The 25,748-nt window shown below is 47.9% G+C and overlaps 1 protein-coding gene and 1 non-coding gene across 3 annotated transcripts; both read left to right on the top strand.

The window, feature by feature from the left end:
• Nucleotides 1-113: 113 nt before the first annotated feature.
• TOMM34 (translocase of outer mitochondrial membrane 34) lies at nucleotides 114-24,650 on the top strand. Of its 2 annotated transcripts, none has more exons than XM_061127348.1 (7): nucleotides 114-1,786; nucleotides 9,589-9,692; nucleotides 10,761-10,913; nucleotides 14,091-14,260; nucleotides 17,112-17,259; nucleotides 22,902-23,028; nucleotides 23,639-24,650. In XM_061127348.1, the coding sequence occupies exons 1-7, from the start codon at nucleotides 1,523-1,525 to the stop codon at nucleotides 23,741-23,743; spliced, it is 1,071 nt and encodes a 356-aa protein (XP_060983331.1). In that variant the 5' UTR covers nucleotides 114-1,522; the 3' UTR covers nucleotides 23,744-24,650. The 2 variants fall into 2 exon arrangements, with proteins under 2 accessions (XP_060983331.1, XP_060983332.1); XM_061127349.1 differs by lacking the exon at nucleotides 114-1,786 and adding an exon at nucleotides 5,185-5,397 and having other exon boundaries at nucleotides 9,593-9,692.
• Nucleotides 21,306-21,378, top strand: TRNAW-CCA (transfer RNA tryptophan (anticodon CCA)). The gene has a single exon. It is a non-coding gene; the product is annotated as a tRNA-Trp (tRNA).
• Nucleotides 24,651-25,748: the final 1,098 nt, after the last annotated feature.

Genomic DNA, 25,748 nt, shown 5'->3' with positions numbered 1-25,748 from the left:
CCTACCGGAAGCCGCGTGCTGCGCGGGAGCGGGGCGGGGCCGCGAGGGCTGGCCCCCGGGTCACGTGGTGCGGATACAAGTCACGTGGTGCGCTGGGGCGCGGACCCGGAACCGCGGAACCGTGGAGGCTCCTCCCGGGAGGAAATTTCAGTCAGGTCTCGAGATTTGGCGCTCTTGTCTCTCTGCGACACTTCGCCCAAGAAACTCGGTCTGAGACCCAAGAACTCATCTCTGCCTCGCGCCCTGCCCCCCTCGTTTCTCAGACACATACTGAGACTTCCTGCGAAGAACCGACTTAATAAAAAACTGTCAATTCTTAACCAGCCAAGTTTACACTGTTGCTGGGAAGCGCTGCTGCTGGTATCCCTGGAGCTATTTGTGGTTTTCTGCCGTTCTTCCGTGGTTGAATTTTTGTTTCAGGTGGACGGTGAAACGTGCTTAACGTCTCCTTGGATGTCACGGAGCATCAGCCTACAAACTGCCCCACCCTCGTAAGAGCCTTACCTTTGACTCAGCTTGCGGACATAAAAATAGCCAAGGTTTATTAAGCTCTTGGGGCCTCCCAGGTGGCGCTAATGGTAAAGAACCGCGCCTGCCAGTGCAGGAGACGAGAGAGACTCGGGTTACATCTCTGGGTGGAGAAGATCCTCTGAAGGAGGAATGGCAACCCACTCCAGTAACCCTGCCTGGAGAATCCCATGACCAGGGGAGCCCGGCAAGGTACAGTCCATAGGATCGCAAAGAGCTGGACACGACTGAAGCGATTTAGCACACATTAAGCCGAAGAATTGATGCTTTTGAACTGTGGTGTTGGAGAAGACTTGAGAGTCCCTTGGACTGCAAGGAGATCCAACCAGTCCATCCTGAAGGAGATCAGTCCTGGGTGTTCATTGGAAGGACTGATGCTGAAGCTGAAACTCCAAAACTTTGGCCACCTCATGCGAAGAGTTGACTCATAGGAAAAGACCTTGATGCTGGAAGGGATTGGGGGCAGGAGGAGAAGGGGACGACAGAGGATGAGATGGCTCGATGGCATCACCGACTCGATGGACATGAGTTTGAGTAAACTCAACTCCGGGAGTTGGTGATGGACAGGGAGGCCTGGCGTGCTGCGATTCATGGGGTCGCAAAGAGTCGGACAGGACTGAGCAACTGAACTGAACTGAAGCTCTTACCATGTACTTGCCATTTTATATTATCTCATTTAATCCTTATGTCAAGCCTGTAACTATCCCAGTCTTATCTATTATTTTCCACTGCTTATCATGTTCTCGATACTCTACTACTAACTCAAAATGGCAACCCACTCCAGTATTCTTGCCTGGAGAATCCCATGGACAGAAGAGCCTGGCAGGCTACTGTCTATGGGGTCGCAAGAGTCGGACTCGACTTAGAGACTAAACAACTACTACTACCTCACTTAGTAGTTTTAAAACTGTTTATGTTAGGTAATATTACTCTCATAAGGCCAGAGAGGTGAGCTCACATAGCTAAAAGTATAGGTTTGGGGATTTAAATCCAGATGGATAGAATTCCAGAGCCTGCACCACCAAACTGGACAACCACTTGGACCCTCTCATTGGGCATGAGAGTCAAAGCTTTGGCTCCACTCAGAACTCCAGTTCCAGCTATGGAAATTCATAAATCCTCAGTTGCTACCACCATCAATGAATTAAGAAAATGGAAAAATCCCAGTTTGCTTGTAGAGAAAGTTACTCAAAGCAGCGTCTGGTATGCCATCTACAAAACTTTAACGCCTGAGCAAACCACCTTTCAGGGTCACCAGGTATGGACCACCACGTGTTAAAATCAGAGTAATGGGGTCATTTTCCTGACACATGAGGAAAATATTTACTGAAAATCTACTAGGTGCTGGGCACAATTCTAAGCTATCTTTAAAACCTTATGACATAGGAGTTATCCTCATAATTCTGCTTCCTGGTGTCAGTCAGGGGCAGTCAACATTTGGACAAATCTCTGTCCAAAATGGCTCACTCACAAGGCTGACAAGTTCCTGCGGTTGTTGGCTGGGAGCCCACTTGGTGATCAGGGATTTGGGATGGGGTTGGGGGGGTGGACTCCACTTTTCTTGAGCCTCACAGAATAAAGGTTGAGTTCCAAAGTATATTTCTGGAAAGAGGAGGAAGGTGTCATGCCATTCTATGGCATAGAGTAGGCAGATACGTAATGTCATTTCCCCTGTTGAAGGGGCAACTGAAAGACACTCGTGAATTAAAGCTGAGTGGATATGAGATTCCATCTCTTATTAGGGGATTGACAAGGTTCTAGAAGAGCATGGAGAACTGGGAATATTGTTTCAGTTATTTGGAGAAAATACAACTTGCCACACGTGTACTTGTCTGGCATACTACTTGTCTGGTGTAACACTTAGTATATATTCCATTTCAAACAGTTGAAGAAGACTCTAAAAGGTGGCTTAAGACATCATGCATTTGTTGGGCTGCACTCCTTATGTCTGCAGGCCTGTGTGTGCCAAGCTTCAAGACCAAAGAAAGAGCCCAGAATCACCAACAGAGACATCAGTGGTTTAATAGATGGAGGATGTTACACATCTGAAGCAAGGTCCTGGGGTGCAGGACATGGCAGGCAGGACACAGTGGCAGTCTTTGCTCCCCAGCTGGGAAACAGGGAATTATCAGTTACAGAGGAATTGATCTCAGGTGGGCTCGTTAGTAGCCAAGGAAACCAGCAAAGGGGCTAGCCATTCACCATCCCTTTGGTAAGCTGTGATTAGCTGGGGCTTGGGACAGGTACATAGGAAGGTCAGTCATGTAAGTAGGGTGTAGGTGAAGCAGGCTCTGTTTGGACAGGGGATGTACAGAGAATAAGAGAACAGCCATTTGAGTGGCCCAGCCGTATCACATTTCTTGTTTATTACTAAGAAGTCCAGGAGTCACTTGTAGGGTTAATTCACTGGCACAACAAGGTCAATTTCATCATTCCCCCCTGGCCCAGTTCAGCATGTTGGCTTTTCATTCTTGTGCTTATTGACCCAGATGCAAAATGGCTGCCAAAACTCCAGGTCATATCCTTAACCCAACAGAAAAACATCAAAAAAGGCTATTTGAAATCCTGTATCTCTTACCTGGGAAGGAAACCTTTCCCATAAGCACCCAGCACACATCCTTCTGTCTCATTGGCTAGATCAGGGTCACATGCTCACTCCTTGCCCAGTCATTGGTAAAAGAATGAGATTATTATGATTGCTTTAGAGAAATCTTGATTCATTTTCTAGGCCCAGACAATCTCAGGCAAAATTATGAAATTAAAGATGGAGGTTGTTGAGTAGATACTCATTTGTGTGTGTGTGTGTGTTTGAGTGATCTGGTTTGCCCACCCCACTACGTGTTCCTTCTTTGCTTTTGTGGGGCCTGTGTTGTACTGAGGGGATTCAGATGAAAGAGCTACCCAGCCCTCAGAAAGTTTAAGGTCTGGTTGGGTTATGAGTTTACAGAAATAATTACAGTTGACCCTTGAAGAGCATGGGTTTTAGCTGCATGGGTCCATGTGGATTTTTTAAAATAAATGTGTGCTACAGTATTACACAATTTGAGGTTGTTTGGATCCCAGGATGCAGAACCTCAGACAAAGAGGGGCAACTAAAGGTACACATGGATTCAATTGTGCAGCAATTGATGTCCCTAACCATCAACTGTGTGACCTGATGGCAGAGACTAGGTTTTTGTTGACAAAACTTTATAAGTGCGTGTTGCATGCCAGATCTTACAGGGCCTGGGGAGGAAAAAATAAGACCTACTCACTGCCTTTAAAGACCTCACAGTCTAAGAAACACTGTAAACTAATGTGAAATAAAATACATATTTTATGGCAAGACAAGAATTTTTTTTTTTTTTTTTTTTTTTGCTGTGCTACATGGCATGTGGGAGTTTAGTTCCCGGACCAGGGATCAAACCCGTGCCCTCTGTGTTGGAAGCATGGAGTCTTAACCACTGGACCACCAGGGAGGTCCCAGGAGAAGAAAAACTTGAACATAAATGTTTTTCTCTGCCCTTTGGCCTCCTCTGTCCCCTCTACTGTGCATTATACATCTGCATTACACATCAACCAAACCTCCCCGTTGGCAGAAATACCTGCTCAACCATAAAGAGCAACATTCTGCTAGCATCAAAAGAACTTCTTAAAAGATGACATTCCTTCTTGATCTTGTAAGGGGTCATGATGACAGTTGCCTTCTGTCTCAAAAAACTTATATAACTGTGCCCTGACTTCTAATGTGTGGAACAGTTTTCTGAACTGAGATGCTGGTCCCAGGTTACAATCCTCCAACTTGGCTCAGGTAAAATTTTCCACTTCTTTATTAGATTGACTCTTGATTAATTTTCATCAACTGACAGTCACAGAATAAGAGCTAAATTAGGAATACAACCTGGGAGCAATAGGAGCAGAGGAGGAAAATTATAAAGGAGATGATGTTTGAGTTGACTTTTGGCTCAGTGAGGATTAGGCAAGAGAAAAAAAAGTATTTGGAAAAGAATCACAGGAAGAAGAGAGCATAAGCAAAGGTTAGGAAGCAACGGAAACAGCATAATGTGCACAGGTAGCAACAAGCAGCTTAAAAAAAAAAAAAAACGGAGTAGTAAGTGGGACATAGAGTGAAGTCAGATGAGGCTGATGATAAGCTCGTTTCCCTCAGCGATTTACATCAACCTATCAGTGCATTCCTTTATAAAATCAGTATCTATAGGTAACTAGGTGCCAGTTTCCAGCCCAAGTGCCTTTGCACTTGCTAACCCTCTGTCTGAACCAGCATTCCCTACAATATTCTCAGATCTCAGCTCAATTATTAGTCTCTGGGACATGTCTTTCCCATCCCTCTTAAAAAGTCTCCACGTGGTCACCTTCTATAGCATTACTGTTTTGTTTTCCTTAGAGCACTATCACATTAATGAAATTATCGTCTTCATGTGCTCATGAGGTAACTGAATATTAGGTCCCAGTAGAATGTAAACCCTAGGCGAGCAGGGACCTGTTAGAGTTTCACCTGCATGGTCCTATCATGCCAAGGTGCCCACCGCAGCTGCGAACTCCCAGCGCGCTGGTACCCAACTGAGCGTGCGTGGAGGGCGGGGCACTAGGCGCCTCCTGTCCGCGCAGGCCCCGCCCACTCCCCGCCCGGGTAGCCGGCCGGCACGGCTACTCGCAGCTTCCGCCCGGGCGGCGTTGCACCCGTCTTGGCGGCGGGAACTGTAGCGCCCCCCCCCCCCCCAGTTTACCAGCCCAGCGCCAGGATGGCCCCCATACTCCCAGAGTCAGTGGAGGAGCTCCGCGCCACCGGCAACCAGAGCTTCCGCAACGGCCAGTTCGCCGAGGCCGCCACACTCTACAGCCGCGCGCTGCGGATGTTGCAGGAACAAGGTGCGACCCCGGCCCCCCGCCCCCCGTTTCTCCTCCAGGCCTGCTCCCCCCTCTCTCCTCCCCCGACCCCAGCTACCCGGACCTCGCTCTGGCCCTCGGCCTGGGGCTTCCGTTTACCCCGCGGCTGAGCGGCCCACCGGGTCTTCCCAGCACTTGCCCATTCCTTCTCCCCTCCCCCACCTTGGGCATCCTACGAGAAACTTCCTTGGCCTTTCTTTCCGCTTTTATTATTATTGTAACGTGGCTTTATTATTGGCCCTTTTTTACTTAATGACATAACAGGAACACATTTTCATATTAATAAATCTTTTATCACTTTTTATAGTGGTAAAAAACGACATCAAACTTACCTTAACCTCTTGTAACATTGTTGTGCAACAGATCTCTGGAACGTTCTCATCTTGCAGCACGGAAACGCCGTACCCACTAAACTCTTGATTTCCCCCTCCGCCCGTGGTATCCACCTCTTTTTTTTTCCTGTGCCAGTGATTTTTTACTACTTTAGGTATTTCAAATGAATAGAGTAATACAATATATGTCTTTTGTGACCGAATAATATCTTTGACATTATAAACTGTGTTGTAGCATGTGACAGGCTTTCGTTCATTTTTAAGGTTGCCTGATATTCCATCGTGTAGATATACCATATTGTCTTTATCCATTCATCCGTTAATGGACATTTGAATTGTTTTCACCTCTTGGCTATGAAAAACATGAGTGTGCAAGAATCTCCCAAGATCCTGCTTTAATTTCTTTTGAATATATACCCAGAAGTGGGATTGCTGGATTAGATTGTAAGTGTATTTTTAATTTGCAGGAAAGGAGGGGGCCTCCCAACTGTTTTCCATAATAATTGTACCATTTTACATTCCCACCCACAGGGCACAATAATTCCAACTGCTCAGCATCCTTACCAACACACTTTATTTTTTCTTCTTTTGATAGTGACCATCCTGATAGATTGCTTGCTTTTTAACTGTCTTGTTGGACCTCATTCTAATATTCAAGCCTCATTCTGATCCCTGAGACAACTCTCATTTTCCTCAACTCTACACTCTTTAATTAACATTTGTTAAGCACCTGTATGTGAAGAGTGTATAGTAAGACAGAGAAGGTCTTTTCTGTCAAGGGCCATTCATTCTTGTTAATGAGGAGGCCCCAGATGTGATCTTAATTCATTGACTGGGCGATTTTTGCAGAAATACTTGTGGCTAGTCATTTGTTCTGTAAGTGATATGGATGTTTTTGGTCAGTAATGTTTGGGTAACAAGAAACATGGGCTTCCCTGGTGGCTCAGATGGTAAAGAATCTGCCTGCAATGCAGGAGACCCAGGTTCCATCCCTGAGAGAAGATCCCCTGGAATAGGAAATGGCAGCGCATTCCAGTATTCTTGCCTGGAGAGTTCCATGGACAGGAGAGCCTGGTGGGCTACAGTCCATGGGTCTCAAAGAGTCGGACACAACTGAGCAGCTCACACTTTGGACTTTCAACAAGAAACATATTAGTACATCTCTGGCCGATAATGTGTTAAGCTAGTGAATATTAAACAAGAACTATGTGGAAATGATCTGGGCTGTGAAGAAGACAAATCTGGTGGTGTGGTAAATTTGACTAGGGAGCTCCTTTATGAAGAAATGCAAGGTCAAGGACAACTTCTTTGAAGAAGTGACATTTGAGGTGATACCTTAATGGTCAGAAGAAGCCAGCTGCATGAAATTTTGAGTGCTGAGCACCCCGGGTGAAGACGACCATAATTAACAAAGGCAGTACCCTGGTTTGTTCCAGGACCCAAAGCATAGGGAGCCAATGGAGGGAATAGCAACACTTGATCAGTTACAAAGACAGGCATTTTACACGGTAGTTCAATGGGAAGGAGTTTGGATTTTATTCCCTAATGGGAAGCTGCTGGAGAGTTTTCAACAGAGGAATAACGTGTTTTTACCAGTCCTCCCGGCCTCTGGCTCAGTTCAGCCAACTAAGCCCCCTGTCCAAGGCCTCTCTGAAGTGGCTTATCCCAGAGCCTCAGTAGAGTTCCTTTTCTGTAGTCTCTCTTTCCCATTGCTTTCCTCCCCTCTCTCACTTCCTCGACTAGCATTTGTTGAGTACTTGCTAGACAGGATAGACTTTCTCCCTTGTTAATATCTTCCCACTAACTTAGGGGTAAGATGCTTTATAGATGAGGGTTCCAGAAGACTTAAATCCCTTCTTCTGAAGTCAGAGGCAGAATTTGAGCAGGGGTTTCTCCAATTCCCAAGTCCAAGTTTTTACTCATTTTGGTGTACTTCTTCCCAAATCCTCTCCTAATTCCAGTCAATTTTGTTTGAATTTTTGCAGTTTCAAGCCACTCTTTTGCCCCCCGCCCATCTTTTTTTTTCCCTAGAACTTTTCTCTGTAGGCCCACCACCTCATCTCAACTTGGTAAAGTTGCTTTTTTTTTTTTTTTTTGCATCCTACCCCAGCTGCTTGGAAAAACTTGCCTTTTTGTAGAGATTTATTCTAGGCCCCAAGAAGAGCCATGCTGATATCTCTTCTCAGTTTAGCAGGGGACCAGAATTTGGTTCTGATCCTGCTACTAATTTTCTGGGTAATTTATGGGCAAGTTGCTTGATTTCTCTGATCAATTTCCCTGATCTTGAAGGGAGAGCAGGGAGCAACCTAACACAGTGAACCTTCCAGCCAGTCTGTGAAATGATATCTTCATCTGATAGGTAAGCACATGTGATCAGAGGGGATTGAATGACTTGCTCAGGATCACAGGCTGGATTTGGGGGTCTGATGTCCTTTCTGCCGCATCACTGCTGTTTTCTGAGCAACCATGCTCCAGTGACTTGAGATGGGTAGCAAGGTTTGAATACTTGCACTTACTCCTCAAGGGCCAGGATGTCTTTTACTTATCTCTGTATTTTGCTGTCTCCCTCGGGGTCCGGCAACAAAAGGGAACACAAGATAATTGTATTAGGTTTGGTAGTGAATGAAGCAGGTTTTGCATCAATGTGGTAACATAATTAGCAAAGAAGGCAAGCCGCAGAAGGAGAGCAAATATGATGCCACTTAGGAAAAGTTATTTAAAGGATATTGTGTCTTGCCTGTGAATACTTATGTAATAAAGACGGACACACATGAGAATGTGACACCCACTTTAGGACTGTGGCAACTTCTCAGGACCCGGGGATGGGGCAGAGGGGAGAGAGTAGGGGTATTGAGTCATAGCAAAACCAAAAAGGTGATGAGACTTCCCTGGTGGTCCAGTGGTTAATCCTCCGTGCTTCCACTGCAGGGGACACAGGTTTGATCTGTGGTTGGTATGCAGCCAAAAATAAATGAACAAAAAACCCCCGAAAAGGTGGGAAGTAAATATTAATAGAATGTATGCTGAGTTTAGTGATGGATAGCAAGTATCTATTACACTGTTGTCTATATGTTTTACCATTTTCAAAGGAGAGCTTGTTTTCTATTCTTCTGGGCATGTGCCTCGAGATGGAATCACTGGGTCAACACTTGATAGTTTCCATGTTTTATTTTCATTATGACCTCTGCTAGTGGTTGAAAAATTATTTTTGAAAATGAAAATCATCATGGCTGCAATAAAGGACTTGAGCCTGTGAGATTCCTGAGGATAAAGACGATCTTTAGGGAAACGTCTATGATAATTCCCCTCCCCGTTTGATAGCTTGAGCTTTTCCCCTGATTAAGCTCTCCATAGTCCTGCCAGACTCAGAGGTCTTTTCCCTGGCGAAGTCCTCTCTGATTTGACCAAGTCGAATTAGTCTGTTTTTTGTGTCCCCACAACACTTATTCAGTCCATTTATGATAGCATTTATCAGATTTTTGTCTCCTTTTTTTTTCTTTATTGGATTTACATGCTTCTTGTAATAAAATTAACATATACACACACCCCCAAGTAGTTACACTGTGGATTTCTTTGAGCTATTTCATTTTGATCTCTGGCCTGGTACCAAGTTAGTGCAGGACTGTGTAGATGAGCAGATGCTTGGTCCCTGTGGATAGCAGGAAGCTTGGTGTTCTTGCTCCCTTGCTAGCCCATCAGACCAACATGCATGATGGGGTTATAGTCATCTCTGCTGCCCTTTACTAAACCCCAGAGAGCTCAAGGTGTGGAATGCGCACCCGATGTCCCAAGGCATCCATCTCCCAGCCTGTTAATTGTGCATTTTCTGCTTCCACCCGAGGCAGGTTCTTCGGACCCAGAAAAAGAAAGTATTCTCTACTCTAACCGAGCAGCCTGCCACCTGAAGGACGGGAACTGCACCGACTGCATCAAGGACTGCACTTCGTGAGCGGGCAGGGCTGCGCCTGGGGTGCCCGTGGCTCGGGAGAGGAGACCGGCCTTCTCTGGCCCCGCTAATTATCTATAATGTTAGGAAGTGTCACTCAGGGTCAACCGGTCACTGAAAATAGGAAGCTGTCCTTGGAGCCTCATCTCTGCTGCTGAAAGGAGTAGGGTGGACAGTTAAGAGGACGACCTTTAGTCTTTGTGAGATGTAGAACCTGGGCATGACCTAGAGTTGCAGACCAGTGACTGGCTTGCTCAGGTTTTTTTCTGGGACGGACGTGGGTGAGAGAAGGAGGGAGGGAGAGAAAGAGGGATGGTGGTTAATAGATGGCCTCGAAAGGAGAAAATGGTATCCATCAATGACCAGGTATAGAGGATGTTAAACCATTTCTCATGCTTCTTTTTGAAGCCAGTCTGAGATTGCCTTCATGGTCATCACTGAACTCGCACTTGCATCTGATGTGTCCTCAGGAATCTGATACCCTGGGACATTGCCTTAGCTTTGGGCCCTGGTGGTGGGTGGGAAAGGAGGAGAGAGGTGAGCACACTCGTGGAGCTGGGCTCAGTTGGTTTGTGCCAGGCCGTGTGCTAGGTCTCCTTTGTGAAGCACTCATGAGTGCTCTGTGGGGTAAGTTTGCCACCCTGCCCAGGCTGGCACTGGATTGTGGAGGATTGAGGCGGTCAAGTGATGTAGCTGGGGTCTCATGGTTAGTGGCAGAGGGGGAATTCTGACTCCAAAGCCTGTTTGTTATTCCCACTCGGCCACACTGTAGAAAGGAAAACAGAGAAGCATGAAAGCTACGAGGCACTTAATCTTGATTTCAGAGGGATCGCAACTATGAAAATTGATGTGCACACACACATTTCCCGGTAGTAGTGGTCTTCTGCCCTCCTTCCCTCCTCCACTTCAGTCTAAGTTGAAAAGTCCCTTTTCTGAGACTTGACAGCCTTCGCAGCTGCCGTGCATTGAATGCTGCTGATGACCCAGACCGGGACGAGCTGTGGGGGCGTTGGGGGGGGAGCTCTGGGGACTCAGCAGCCTGGTGACATCTCTGCCTCATGTCCTAGAGCACTGGCCCTGGTTCCCTTCAGCATGAAGCCCCTGCTGCGGCGAGCGTCAGCCTACGAGGCCCTGGAGAAGTACCCCCTGGCCTACGTGGACTACGTGACCGTGCTGCAGATCGATGACAGCGTGACGTCAGCCTTGGAAGGCAGCAGCAGGTGAGCTCGGGTCACTGCGGGCCATCTCTCCGGGATGTCCTGTCCTGTCCTCTCCGATTGCCTTGGAACCTTGGCTTTGCACGTCCTCTGGGGCGAACCCTGTGTTTTAGGCTCAGAAACTTCTAATGAGCACGGGCAAAAAGTGTGGGAGGATGATCTGCTGTCGTATTTTAGCAGGTTTTTAAGGAGTCAGAATTACTGAGTTTGTGGGGTTTTTGGTTTTTTGTTATTGTTTTGCCTGGATGCTCAAATACATTCACACAATAGTACTTAGTTGAGCTCTGTCTAAGCCAGGTTCATTGGGAAATACTGAAATAAAAAAGAGATACAGACCCCACTTGCTTCAGAGAGCTTCCTAGAGTGGGGAAAGGAAGACACGGTGCAAGCGGCTGTGACCCCGGGCAATAGGGCTGTTAGTGGATGTGGTTCAGTGTGTTATACTGTGACCCCTTCACAAGGCCCCTCAGGTGAAATTCTTTCTGGTCTCTTGAGCAGTTGTCTTTAATCTCAGGATGCCCTCATTTGGGTAACTGATCACATTTCCCCTCTTTGCCTGGTATCTGTTCAGTGCATCTTTTCTGGCTTGACTTATTTTCTCTGTGCTTCCTCTGAGTCTCTATCATTCAACAAAATCTGCCACTTCTCTGCCAGACTTTGCACTCAGGCTCGGGCTGAGGAGGAGATAGACCTCTTCCCACCCTCGAAGAGCTCCCAGTCTCCTGGAGAACAGCAGTCATTCACAGGCAGACTTGGGCAACGTGATGAGGGCTGTGGCGGCGGGTACCTGACAGCCAGCGGGGGGCCAGAGAGGGCTTTTCGCAGGAGGTGAGCCGAGACAGAAATGCATAGCTGTCTGGGCCAGGGCCAGCAAGGGGCCTGGGCGGCACGTGCACCATGAGTGAGTCAAGGTGTCAGAGGAGTGGTGAGAACCCCACTGCTCGTGGTGCAGCGGGCGAGGCGCTTGGATAAGGACGGGCGATGAGGCCCAGGGGCTTGGACTTAATCCGAACACAGCGAGGCATCATGAAAGGATCTGCAGCAGGGGAGGCAGCCTGAGCAGATTTGAGAGAAAAGCTGACTGGCTCCCTGCCATGTTGACCATGAAGGAGAAGAGAATAGGAAGGGGGTGGGCGGTAATCCAAAAGAGACGGTGGAAAGAGAACAGTGGAAAGGGACCAATTCAGGGGACATTTAGGCAGTATTTCAACAAGTTCTGGTGGTTGGAGGGTGGGGAGAAGGGAAGAACAGAAGAGGTGTCCAGGTGGTCGACACGCTGAGGTGGCGGCGACCAGGGGGCCGGAGACAGAAGTGCAAGGAGGCCGGCTGGGTGTTTACACGCCTTTGGAGCAAAGGAGAAAAGTACAGGTTGAACATAGAGATTTGAAGGTCATCAACCTAGAGATGGCTTGAGGTTCTGGGAGAAAAATGGAGTACCACCGGGAGTGGGGGGAGTGGGGGAGCTTTGAGGAATCCCGACATTTGAGGGGCACAGCAACCTGTGCAGCGGGAGGAGACTTAGAGCGTTAGTGTCACAAAAGTGTTTCCAGAAGGATGGAGACGTCATTCATATCAGGTGTTGCAGTCAGCTTAAGTCCACTGAGGGTCTCAGAATGAAGTCACCGGTGACTCTGACGGGGTCAGTCCACTGTTGTCAGAAGCAGATGGCAGTGGATTAAAGGAATGTGGCTGTGAAGGGGCAGAGGGCTGTGCAGGAAGAAGGAGTTTGGTGCTGGTAGCTGGAGTCAGAGAGAAAGGATCCAGGTGTGGGAGAGGGTGGTGCTGGCCGAGGGTGGCCCGAGAGGCCGGGATCAGTGGATCCTGAGTGCAGGTGGAGGGGTTGGCCTTGTCACGTCTTCTGTAACGATAGAGAAGTGGGAAGTGTGCCCAGGCAGGGAGGTTTGTGTTCAGGGTGTGAGGAAGTCCAAGGAGGAAGGTTAAGGAGCATCAGATGGAGGAGGGTAGAGGTTTGAAGTAGGTTTGGAACGAAAAGGAAAACAGCTCTGGGGGCTGAGGCAGAGACCGTGAGTTTGTAGTGATAGCATCTGAGAGCTCTTCCTTGTAGTAACACAGGAACATGGTTGTAGGAGCAGAAGTTACCGTTGGCTTCATCTGCTCACTCAGTACATACCTCTGGGTCCCGCCGGGTGCCAGGTGCTATGCTGAGTGCTGGAGATCAGTTAACAAAACCAGCATGTTCCCTGAGCCTAAAAGCGGAGAGTGGGGAGTGGAGGGGTTTGTCCCTGGGTGGGGTGGGGAGGGGAAAGACTTGAACATGAAGATCGAGAGAGGGGCAGTGGCACATGGGTAAGGATGGAGGGGTGGGAGGGGTCCGGGTCTCAGGCCCTGCCAGCCTAATGCAATGGGAACCACTGAAAGGTTTTAAATTTTGAGAATGACATAGGATTTACATTTAAAAATCTCTGAGCATTAATCAGATGTCAGGTGTTTCCATGGCCTTGTAAATAGATATGTCATCATTGTTGTTTTGTCGCTAATTCATGTCCAACTCTTTTGCGACCCCATGGACTATAGCCCACCGGGATCCTGTCCATGGGATTTCCCAGGTGAGGTTACTAGAGTGGGTTGCCATTTCCTTTACCAAGAGATCTTCCTAACCCAGGGGTCAAACCTGTGGTCTCCTGCATTAATAGACAGATTCTTTACCACTGAGCCACCAGGGAAGCTCAAATAGATTAAGAAAACATAAAATGTGGGAAGGAGGTTCAGGAGAGAGGGGACCTATGTACACCTATGGCTAATTCTTGTTCATACATGACAGAAATCAAACCAATATTGTAAAACAATCCAATCAATTAAAAATAAATATAATTTCTTAAAAAAGAAAACATGGGGTCCATTCTTGGGGACATGTGTGGTTCCTTGGGGGTAAGGTTTAATTACCTTAACAAGCACCAGATCCCTCTCTTTGAAGCTAACAGTGTGAACAATCAAGGGCCAGGCAGGGAGGGCGTGTCATGGTGGCTGACCCCTGAAAAGACCCTTATGGGTGGCAGGTTCCTGTTCCTCTCCTATTGCAAGTCAGAAGGGTACACAGCGATGGTTCAAACCAGGGGAAGATGATAACTGACTCTTGTACACCTCCTTTGGGCTTATGAGAGAAAGAATACCTTTTTGACCCAGCTGGAAACCTTTCTGTCATCCCGCATGCCTTTCCAGAATGACCAGAACTCTCATGGACTCCTTTGGGCCCGAGTGGCGCCTGAAGCTGCCCTCTATTCCCTTGGTGCCTATTTCATCTCAGAAGAGGTGGGAGTGTCTGCCTTTGGAAAACCACAAAGAGACATCTAAAAGCAAATCCAAAGAAACCACAACCGTGAAGAGCAGAGGTAAGCAGTGACTTCCTACCCAGAGAGAGTTGCAGTCTCCCCAGAGCCACGTTCCTTAGAGTAATCCTATAAAAAACTGGCCTCCTTTAAGATGAGTTATTTTTAAAGTCCTATAAACAAAGTAAAAAAACAAGAAGCCGTAACCCCTTAGGGCCTGTCTCCTCAGCACTACAGTGGGCAGTGAGAAAGCCAACCCCACAGGTGTAAGGGTAAGGTGATGTGAGGAACAATGAACTCCCAGCCTGGCACACCCAGTTATCTGGTGTTAGTTCCCTTCTCATTCCTTTGGCAGCATTTGGGATGTATTATTTAGGATGTTTTAGGTTGCAGGAACAGAAAACTCCCATGTGGTAAAAATAATAAAAAGAACGTATTGGCTCATATAACAAAAAGGGCCTTCAGGCAAGGCTTGATCCAGCAGCTCACTGCAGCATCAGGCTCCATTTCTCTGTCCTTCTCTCGACTCTTTTCTCTACGATGTGTCAGCTTTGTCTTCAGGCAGTCTTCCCTCCTCAGTAGTACAGTAGCAGTAGCAGTTCTATGCCTCACAGCTACATGCCGTGCCTCATGACCAAGAGGGAGAGAAAGAGTTGTTTTTCTGATCGCTCCCTAAGAAAGAGAGGGTTTCTTCCCCTAAAATCCCTGGCTCATCTTTTCTTAATACAGTCTATCCTATAAACACAGGCCATTCCCTTAACTAGTCCCAGAGCCTGAGATTTTGTGATGAGCTCAGCCTGACACCATCTGCTCCATCTCCATAGCCAGAGGAATTCACATACTTATTAGTCTCTGGAAGGGAATGAACAAGGGAAGGGAGATCAAGGCCAGGTAGCCCCAAACAGGAGACCTCAGCTCTATGAAACAGAGAGGACCTTCCCTGGGCAGGGGTGACTGGAAACATGAGGCTCTAGGGGAGTTCTCCTAGCCCAGCAGGCTAGGTATTGAGGATGGGAGGCTCAGGGGGGCAGGGTTGCAGCCTGGCCTTGGGTGTACAGGGGGACAGGGATTCTCCCCTTCCCAACAGGAAGCCTGTCTGGCCATGGGTAGTATTCACTCCCTACAATGAGAACATGAGCCACTAATGAACTTGATGGCTTCAGTGCACCTCCTATTTATTCCACTGTTTTGAAGTCACAGCCATGTGTGGTCTGCAGAGGCCCTCTCAGAAAGGTCCCAGCCCAGTGAGAGACTGAGACACATAAATGGTGATTTAAAACACAGGAGGAAGAATGGGTGCTTTAGAGCCTCTAATGTTTGAGGAATTCAAATTGGGAACTGATGTCAGGGTGCTGGGGGAAGTTGGGGAAAGTCTCATGAAGGTGACAGGTTGAGCTGGACCTTAAAAAGTGAGTTCTTCAGGTGAGAAGGAAGGGAGTTTTCAGCTGAGACAGTGGAAGGAGTTAGAGAATGAGGTAGTAGTGGGGGTATCACATGGTGCAGCGTAGGGTGCCTTACAGAGTCCAGGTGAAGCTGAGGAGGTGATGCTGTGTACATTGCAACCCACTGGCTCTGCTTCTAGAAAACCTCATGCATGTGCCCACAAAGAGATGGATACAGGGTGTTCAGAGCAGAAACTTGCTAAGAGCAAAAAGCAAAGTAACCCAAGTCCCTATAAACAGAACAGATGAAACCGTTGCACTGCAGCAGGAAGAGTAAGAGTGAAGCAGCTATGGGTGTAAAACTCCCAGGGATGTAATCTTGAGGGGAAAAAGAAGATGAGGTCATAGTAGGATACATAGGATTGTGTATTCCTTTATTTGAAGTTCTCAAACAAAGTCAACAGTAAATAGTTTCTAGATACTGTCATATATAAAAGGGGGAGGTGGTCTCATTGTTTGGCAGAAACCAACACAACGTTGTAAAACAATTATCCTCTAATTAAAAATTTTTAAAAGAACGCGGTGGGGGACACAGAATTGAAGAAAATGGTTTCCTCTAGGGGTGGATTGACCAGGGTGGGGGGGTGTGGAGAGGCTCATAGGACTTCAAAGGTCTTAGTAAATGTTCTGTTTCTTAAGATGAGGGATGAGTTGAAGGGTATTAGTTTTATTCCTTGAACCTTACCCTTGTCGTAAATATTCAGTATTTTATGAAGAAAGTTTTTAAAAATTGACAAAGTAGATGATACGGGAGCTGAGGCTGGAGTAATTCATCAGGGCCGTGCAGGGAGGTGAAGCCCCAGGGCTCCATGGAGCAATTTGAATCTCGCCTTGTTCTCGTTCTGTCTCCTGGAGGCTGGGACAGAGCTCAGCTGTCGGGTCGGGGAGAACACCGCCAGACTCAGACCAGAACAGCTGAGGAGTAGGGGCTCCCCTTCTCTTTTCTGCAAGCCCAAGAGCTCCACTCTTCTCTTTTGTTTTACCAGATGCTTGTTTATTTAAATACTTCCACATTTACTCACCTGCTTTAAGTTTATATGGTGCTCTACACTTTCTCCTGTTTTCTCCCCATTTCATCCTGACAGTAGCCCAGGGTGGAGTAGGTATTGCCCCACACATGTCGGTGAGCAAGTTGAGGTCCAGAGGCATTAGGTCCCACAAGACTTCCAGCTCCTGAGCGGCAATGCCGAGGCCACAACCTGGGTTACTTTCTACTGCGTATATATCATTGTGTGTGCAGAAGTTTATCTACATCAGGAGCCCCCAACCTCTTCTGAATGAAAAACGGTGTTTTTCCCAGAAGACGTTGCTCGCGGGAACTCCTGACTCAGGAAGGGTGCCTTGCACAGTGCAGGAGACCTCGGGGGACGGAGCGCGGTAGACGGCTTAGAAGAGGCGCTGCCCAGGAGAGCTCCGCAGGCTGAGCTGGGCACCCGCTCCATGGTTTTTTCCTCTTCTGAATTTGTATCTAGTGCCTTCTGCTGGGGATGTGGAGAGAGCCAGAGCTCTGAAGGAGGAAGGCAATGAGCTTGTAAAGAAGGGGAACCATAAGCAAGCGATTGAGAAGTACAGTGAGAGCCTCTGGTTTAGTAACTTGGAATCCGCCACGTACAGCAACAGGTACCTTCCACACGGCTGCCTGGGGGATCTCAGGACGCCGGACCTTCTCCCGCAGCCCTCTCTGGGACTGTGACGGGCTCTGCATCCTGGCGTTTAGTCAGTACAGGCAGACCTCGGAGCCGTCTCAGGTCGGCTCCAGACCACGGCAGTAAAGCGGATATCGGGAGAGAGGGAGTCACACAAGTTCTGGGGTTTCCCTGTGCATAGAAGAGTTGTGTTTACACTCTCCTGTAGTCTGTTAAATGTGCAGTAGCATCATGTCTAAAAAAAACAACGTACATACCTTAATTTAAAAATACTTAATGGCTACAAATTGCCAACCCCCAGTCGTCATCGTCACATCAAAAATCACTGATCACAGATCACTGTAACTAGTATACTAATAATGAAATAGTTTGAAATATTGTGAGAATGACCAAAATGTGAAACAGGTACAAAGTGAGCAAAGCTGATGGAAAAATAGCGCCCATAGATAGACTTGCTCGATGTAGGGTTGCCACAAATCTTCAGTTTTGGTGTCTTCAAAGTATCTGTGAGGCACAGTAAAATGAGGTATGGCTGTATGTTACATCTCAGAACGTGTGTTCACATTCCCTTTGGTCACCATGAGATGGGCATTGCCAGTGGCATTCACTCTCTTAAATGGGTGGAAACTGGGGTTTCCCACAGGGAGCCTGGGCTTTGTTTCAGCCCATTCCAGAATTTTCATTGACCAGGTAAGCATAGGATGTAAGTAAATGCTCTGGGCTTGCTGTGCAAACACAGCCCCAACACAAGTCTCAAAGCCTCTGCGCCTTCCCTGACTCTCACCCCATGGCTTCTCTAAGACCCACTGGTTATAAATTCTGCCAGTCTGTCTGTGAGCACCAGGGTAGAACCCAGGTAGAACCTGACCTGAGCAAGAGAGAGGGTCTAGTTGAGCCTGAGGTGTCGGACTTGTGGGGCTGTAGAAAAGCCTTTATCCTGAGCTGTCCCCAGTGGTCAGTGATCCTTTCCACCAGCAGTGAGGGCCTGGGAGCCAGGGCAACATCCCTTCATCGTGTGTGAGGACCTGCTCTGCAACAGCCCACAAAGGCTTTGGTAGTGGGTGCTCTTCCTGTCTTAATGCCAAGTAAACCAAGGCTCAGATGGTAGGGCTTTGCCTCAGCTCACCCAGCCAGTAAAGGGTGGAGATAGAATTGGAACCTGGCTCCAGTGAGATCTGTTCGTTTTACTGTCAGAGGCTTAAAACATTCAGGCAGGGCCCAGATCTGCTCTAAACATTTCCTATAAAACATGAATAAATCTTGTGAGTCTGTTTTCCCTTCCCAGCCAACATACTCTCATTACTCTTAAGTTCAGAGATCTTGGATCTCCTGTAGGCTCACTGCTCCTTATCCGGAACTCTTGGGATAAAATGTGTTTTCAGATTTTAGAAAGGGATGATAGTGCATACAATGAGTTGTCTAACACTCCAGCAGTGTCTGGGCAACTTGCTGAAGTTAATCAGTAGCATTTCTGCAGTGAAATGTGGAAAGTCCACGATCACACAGAATAGTATCGAGAAGGACGAAGCAGCCTCGTCACTTGAGGTCATTTTTTTTGGCCAAATGATTTAAAAAGGGAACCTTTAGTTTCACAGCTTGGATTTTGGCCTTTGGGACCTGTGGTTTTATTGGCTGATTGGACCCGAGGGTGCCTCAGTCAGCCAGTAGCACTTGGGATCAAGGAGCCCATTTGTGCATGTTCGTGCAGGAGCATCTTCTAACTCCTTTTTCTGTGGACTATGCCCTTGCTTACCTCATGTTGCTGGAGATCTCTGTTAACCCATTTTCCTGGGTTTTTACCACATTCAGGACAATGTTTTGTTTAAATACTGGTTTAATATGTGTGTCCATGCAAATGTGTCCATGCCACACCATTTTAACTACTATTGCTTTGTAATATATCTTTAGGGCTGATCTCTTCATTATTCTTCTTAACCAGAGCATCGCTGACAATTTGATCTTCTAGCTCAGCCTTGGGCTCACTGATAAATTTCAGTCCATTGAGCTTTTGGTTGTAATTACATTGATTTTATAAATTTAGAAGATTGAATTAAAGACTGAACCTGTTACAAAACTGAATTTTCTATCCACGTGGTTGAATATACTGCATTCCAGATGCCATTTTAATGCTCCACTTCGTGCATATGCATCTGTATGGTGTGTCATCTTAAGACTTCAGTTCTGTCTGTGCATTGACATCTCAGTGGGTATCACCATCAGGTACTTCGCACCTACAGTTTGCCAGGTCCTGAATGGACCTCCAGAAGATTCTCATTGAGTACTCACAGCAATTCTTCAGGTTAGGTCATGGTCCCATTTTACCTAAGAAAACAGGCTGAAGATGAAAATTTGGGTTCCTTTTCACTCATTCATCTTGTCTCTCAGACTCCTACTTTGTAATGAAAACCCTTCTCATTGGATACAGAATATTCATTTTACCAAAAGCCACGGGTGATTATTTTATAGGCCAAAGTTACACATTTTTAACACCTTAAATATGATCTTTGGCATTCATATGTAATCATTTTCCTTATAACAGTTACATTCAGACGTCACCAAATAGTACCTAATGCTTACACTGTGCTTTTTCTACTTCCCAGAAACTTGGCTTATTCTTTAAATTGCTAGAGTCCATTGGGAGAACACTTCAGTTTCCTTAGAATTCTTGTGTGTGCAAATTAAGATCAGGGCCTACTGTTCTAAGACTTAGTGGCCTACAACAGCCATTTTGTTTTGCTCATCATTTGTGAACCAGGAGTTCAGGAAAGGCAGTTCTTCGACTCAGGGTCTCATTCAGGGTCAGCAATGGGGTGCTGGGACTGGAGTCATTTAAAGGCTTCTCCTCAGCTTCCCTGGTGGCTCAGACCGTAAAGAATCTGCCTGCAATGCAGGAAACATGGGTTCGGTCCCTGGCTTGAGAAGATCCCTTAGAGAAGGGCTTGGCAAACCCATTCCAGTATTCTTGCCTGGAGAACTCCCATGGCAGAGGAGACTGGTGGGCTGCAGTCCATGGGGTCGCAGAGAGTCGGACACGGCTGAGTGGCTCAGCACAGCACAGAGGTTTCTCCTGCATATCTAGCACTAGGCTTGGGATGACTGACCTGGCTGGGAAGGGAACTGAGAGAGCAAGCTGGAGACTCTGTTCCTCCTCTCCTGGCAGTCTGTTCACCTGTGCCAGCTTGCGCTTCCTCACAGTGTGGTGGCCTCTGGGTAGTTGGCTTCTCACTGGGGCAGCTAAAGGCTCCAAGAGCAAGTGTTCCCAGAGCGCGGGCGGCGCTCCAGGACCCCTGAGGCCTAGTCTTGGGACGCACACTGTGTCCTTTCCTCTGCTCTGCTAGCCAGAGCAGTCACAGAACCTGCCTAAATTCAAGAAGAGAGTGTTGATTCATAGCACCCCTTCTGTGGGAAGAATGCCACACAATTTGTGCTGCTTTTATTTAGTTTTTATTTATTTATTTATTTGGCTACACCAGGTCCTAGTTGTGGCATGTGAGGTCTAGTTCCCTAATCAAGGACCGAACCCTGGTCCCCTGAGTTGGAAATGCGGCATCCTAGCCACTGGATCACCAGAGAAATCCCTGTGTCTGCTTTAAAATTGATACAAGGAGAAGCTTTTTCTAAGTTAATTTTTAAGTTTCATGCAATCTTAACGAAAATACTAGAATTTTTTTTTACATTCTTGGTAATAATTCCATGAGGAAAAGAATAATAACATAGAATTTAGTACATGATAAATTATGGGGAAAGGGAGAAATTATTCAATAAATGGTGTTGGATTGGCTGGAAAGAATTAAAAAGAAACTTGAACCTCCATCCTTACTCCTTATTTTAAAATAAAATCTAAATGGATCAGTTTCAAATGGAAGAAGTAAAACCATTAAGTTCTAAAAGAACATGTGGATTAATTATCTTGCAGTGGGGAAGGTATTGGTGGAGGGGGACCCACAGAAGTCATTAAATAAGTTGGATAAGTTTTATTTAGATTTTAAAACTTCTGTAAAGATGCTCAGTTTGGGGGCTTCCCTGGTGGTCCAGTGGGTAGGACTTCATGCTCCCAATGCCAGGGGCCTAGGTTCAATTCCTAGTTAGGGAACTGGATTCTGTGTGCCTCAGCTGGGACCTAGCACAGCCAAAATAAATAAAATTTAAGAAGTATTTAGCTTTACCTGTATTTAAAGCAACTACATTAAAACAGACACTGTTTTCTTCTATACTGGCAGAAGTTAAAGGCTGAGCCCCAGGGTTGGTACAGTTGCAGGAAAATGGGTTCTGTTAGTAACTGTTTTTAAGTACAATTGATCCTTGGAAAAGTCGGCTGTCAGGAGCACTGACCCTCCTCGCAGTCAAAAAATCTCTATATAGTTTACAGTCGACCTCTCATACCTGCAATTCTGCCACATTCACGGAGTCAACCGAATGCAGATGATGTAATACTGCAGTATTTGTTACTGAAAAAAAATTCTGCACATAAGTAGACCTGCACAGTTCAAACCTGTGTTGCTAAGATCAGCTGCTTTATTTGGGAAGCATTTTGGTAATAGTCAAAATTTCAAATGCATGTACCTTTTGATGTAGCAGTCTCTCCTGAGACTGATGTACAAGGATGTTCATAGCAGCATCATTTATTATTAACTGGAAATAGTGAAATATGTCTCCTGATAAGGAGTTAATAAATTAGGATACAGACAAGTGAATATTCCATAGCCACTGAAAACAGTGTCTGTTTCATTTTTAGTCACTGGGGAAGAGGACTAGAATTGAATAAGAAAGATGTACACAAATATATACCTCTCCCTCACTGATGGAGAATGTAAGAATGATGCAAAATATGGGTTGGAAGAATTGTATATCAAACACCCATATACTTCCCAATTAAATTTATAAACACTTATAGAAACAACTATAACTTCAGTTAAAAACAGTGTTGTGTAACACTGTTAGACACCTATCACAACAGTTTGGTTGGTCACTATGGCCATCTGTTGATCCATCTTCTTTACATTTCACCCCTAACATGTCAGTGTGTGCATGTAATTAATTACAGCCTAGTATTTATGTGGCTTTCCTGGTGGCTCAGATGGTAAAGAATCTGCCTGCAATGCAGAAGACCCAGATTCAGTCCTTGGGTTGGGAATATCCTCTGGAGAAGGGAATGGCAACCCACTCCAGTGTTCTTGCCTAGAAAATTGCATGGACAGAGGAGCCTGGCCGATTATAGTCCACGGGGTCGCAAAGAGTCGGACATGGTTGAGCAACTAACACTTTCATTTATGTGTTTTTTTCTTAAAGTAGATAATTTTTTGTCAAGGGGAAGGTTTCCAGAAACCTTTTCCTGCTTGAAAGAGTTAAGTGTGGAAGCATGAGGTGGACGATAGCTCTGAACACAGTCAGGATCACAAGTTGTTCAAACCCAGATCAAGTCCTGGGTCTGCACAGGAGTAGTGGAGGAAGCCAGGGGAGTCGCGTCACACCTCTGAGCCGTTGTCCTCTGTAAAAGGGGGCTGGGTGGCTGTGAGAACTGAGGAAGGTGAGAAGCACCCAGCATAAAGCGTTCAGGGCGCTCCTCGGAGTTAGTGGCCCTGAGGGAGCAGCTGACAGCCCGGTCTTTCCCCGCAGGGCGCTCTGCCATCTGCAGCTGAAGCAGTTCCAGGAGGCGGTGAAGGACTGCACAGAAGCCCTCAGGCTGGACGGAAAGAACGTGAAGGCGTTCTACCGCCGGGCTCAAGCCTACAAGGCTCTCAAGGTAAAGAGATCCTGTCCAGAGGCACCAAAGAGCCACAGCCAATCGTGCCCTTGGTGGCACTTCCAGAGCATGGTCCAGGTGAGGGGGGGCCTGCCACGTCCCTCCTTGTCCAGGGGCCCCAGGTGCTGACAGGCCTCCAGCCTGGGGTGCAGAAAGCCAGCTCGGCAGCGGTCCCCACCCCCGCCTGGTCTCCTGGGGCCCGGGCTCCGTCCCGCAGCCTCTGTCTCCTCCAGGACTGCAGGTCCCACAGCCTCTGTCTCCTCTCAGGACTGCAGGTCCCACAGCCTCTCTGTCCTCTCAGGACCCCAGGTCCCACAGCCTCTGTCTTCTCTCAGGACTGCAGGTCCCACAGCCTCTGTCTCCTCTCAGGACCCCAGGTCCCACAGCCTCTGTCTCCTCTCAGGACCCCAGGTCCCACAGCCTCTCTGTCCTCTCAGGACCGCAGGTCCCACAGCCTCTGTCTCCACTCAGGACTGCAGATCTCACAGCCTCTCTGTCCTCTCAGGACTGCAGATCCCCGCAGCCTCTCTCTCCTCTCAGGAATACAGGTCCCCACAGCCTCTTTCTCCTCTCAGGACTGCAGATCCTCACAAGCTGTCTCTCCTCTCAGGACTTCAGATCCAGCTTTGCAGACATCGACAGCCTCCTGGAGATAGAGCCTAGGAACGGCCCTGCGCGGAAGTTGCGGCAGGAGGTTAACCGGAGCTTAAACTAAAATCCCAGAAGGGCAGCAGGACACCTGTCTGCCTGAGCGCCTTCTTTGCCTGCTCCCGGGACCTGGCGGGCCCCTGAGTGGGCTCCGAAGTCGCCGCGTCTGCCCCTCAGAGACGTGATGGCCTCCCACCCCTCAGGAGGCTCCGCCTGTTCACGTTAAGCTCAGTGTAGTCAGAAACCAGACGTTTTGTTGGGAAAGTCTCCCCCTGTTCTGCACACCGTGTGGCGACAGGTGCTCGGCCTGGTCTCGGCCCAGCATGCTCCAGCCCCAGTGCTGCCCTTCAGCGTCACCAGGTCCTCTCACCCCCGTCCATCTGGGCGCTCAGAAAGCTGACAGTCCCGTGGGACACAGGCTGGTGGGGGGAGGAGGACTGGAAAACCCTGGCCCGCCTACACCCACGGCAGCCAGTTGAGCTGGTTCTCCAAGGCTGCCGACCCCTCCCCTGTCCTTGGCACAGCGCTCCGTGTTCCGAGCCCCAGTGCCTTTTGGCCGAGCCTCCTATGACAGGGATGCAGAACCTGTCCCCTGGCCAGCGTTTGTGGCTCTGTGCTGCTGTTGCCCACATAAAGATACCTAAGTTCTTTCAAGAGCCCAGAGGTGTGGCTGCTGCTCCTGAGGGTGGGATGGGGAGAAACCTCCTTGAAATTTGTGTCCTTCCCTTCCCAGCAGGGACTTGCCTTTTGACTCCCACAGTGCCCCCCTAGGCCAGCCCCCCCAGCCTTCTTAGTTCTTTGTAATACGTTGAAGTTAATTTGAACTGAACAGACTGACTTTTGTTGAACTGCAAGTTTAAGCAACTGCATTAACGTCATCTACGTGAATGTCTGTTGTACTTTCATTTATGGTTCTTCTGCTTTGGTTCACTTTGGAACTTTGCAATAATAAAAAACTGGTTATGGTGCACTCATCCTTTCCTTGATCACATTTACTGGCATGTGTCTGCATGGGCCAGGCCCTACTCATAGTGCTGGGGAAACAGCAGTGAATGAACTGACAGGGTCCCTGCGCTCAGAAAGTGACGGTCCCATCGGACACACAGTGAAACTGCAGCGGCTTTAGTGTTGTAAAGGAGCAGTCACACTTCCCCCCCAACCAGGGAGATTCGACCCTGTGGAGAAAAAGGGGTCTCTGAGGAAGTCAAGTTTGAATTGAGTTCTAACATGGGGGTGGGGAGGGTCAGTGGGTGAAGAGGGGAGGGAAGAGCCGCCCAGGCAGATGAACGGCATTGCTGAAGGCCTTGGCTGGGAGAACGGCCGGCAGTCTCAGCCTCCCAAAGCGTGGTGTGGGTGAGGCTGGGAGCATCTGAGGACCAGCCTGAACGAAGGGCTCCCCTCCACCCCCTCGCCTTACCGGGTTTGTCTTTTCTTCTGTTAAATCATTTTCGTCTTAATGGAGACATCGTGACTCCATAAAGCCGAGCAGACCGGGTCTTTATTGCCTGCTCCCCCGTCAGGCTCAGTGCTGGGCAATACTCAGCTTTTAGCAGGAGGGTTCAGTCCTCTCCAAAGGCAGAGTCTCCGAGCAACCAGACCTCCAGGCTGAAGCGGATTTGAGTCACAGTAACTGTGGCCCTGGCACCATTTTAAATTGGGCAGCTGCACCCCCCTTTTCTCCCTGCCTCTTAAGCAGGCCTGACTCTTCCCCTAATTATTTTAGGCAGGTTCAGTGGTAACATCTAGTCACAGCTGACTTTTCCTTCTTGAGGTCCTCATATAAGGCAAATATCTTAATTTACTCATGAAAATGTTGGAGGTACAGCAGCATAAATCAACCACCTGGGAGGGTATCCTGAGGCACCTCTACAGGAGTGGAGTTGCCACGCAACCCCTTAGCCAGCCAGCCCAGAGAAGAGCAGTGGTTGGTGCTTCCAGAGTGTTTGAGCATGCGGGCTGCTCAAGCCAGGCGTCCAGAACCCCCAGGCACGTCCCACGTGTGGCGCTTCGGTGCCATGTGATGACTGTTTAGCCCCCTGATGCACCGTAGGCGGGTGGCCCCGCTCAGTCGC

Source organism: Dama dama, chromosome 23 (assembly GCF_033118175.1).
Source record: "Dama dama isolate Ldn47 chromosome 23, ASM3311817v1, whole genome shotgun sequence".
Classification (NCBI taxonomy): Eukaryota; Metazoa; Chordata; class Mammalia; order Artiodactyla; family Cervidae; genus Dama; species Dama dama.
This window is presented reverse-complemented; position numbering and strand designations above follow the sequence as displayed.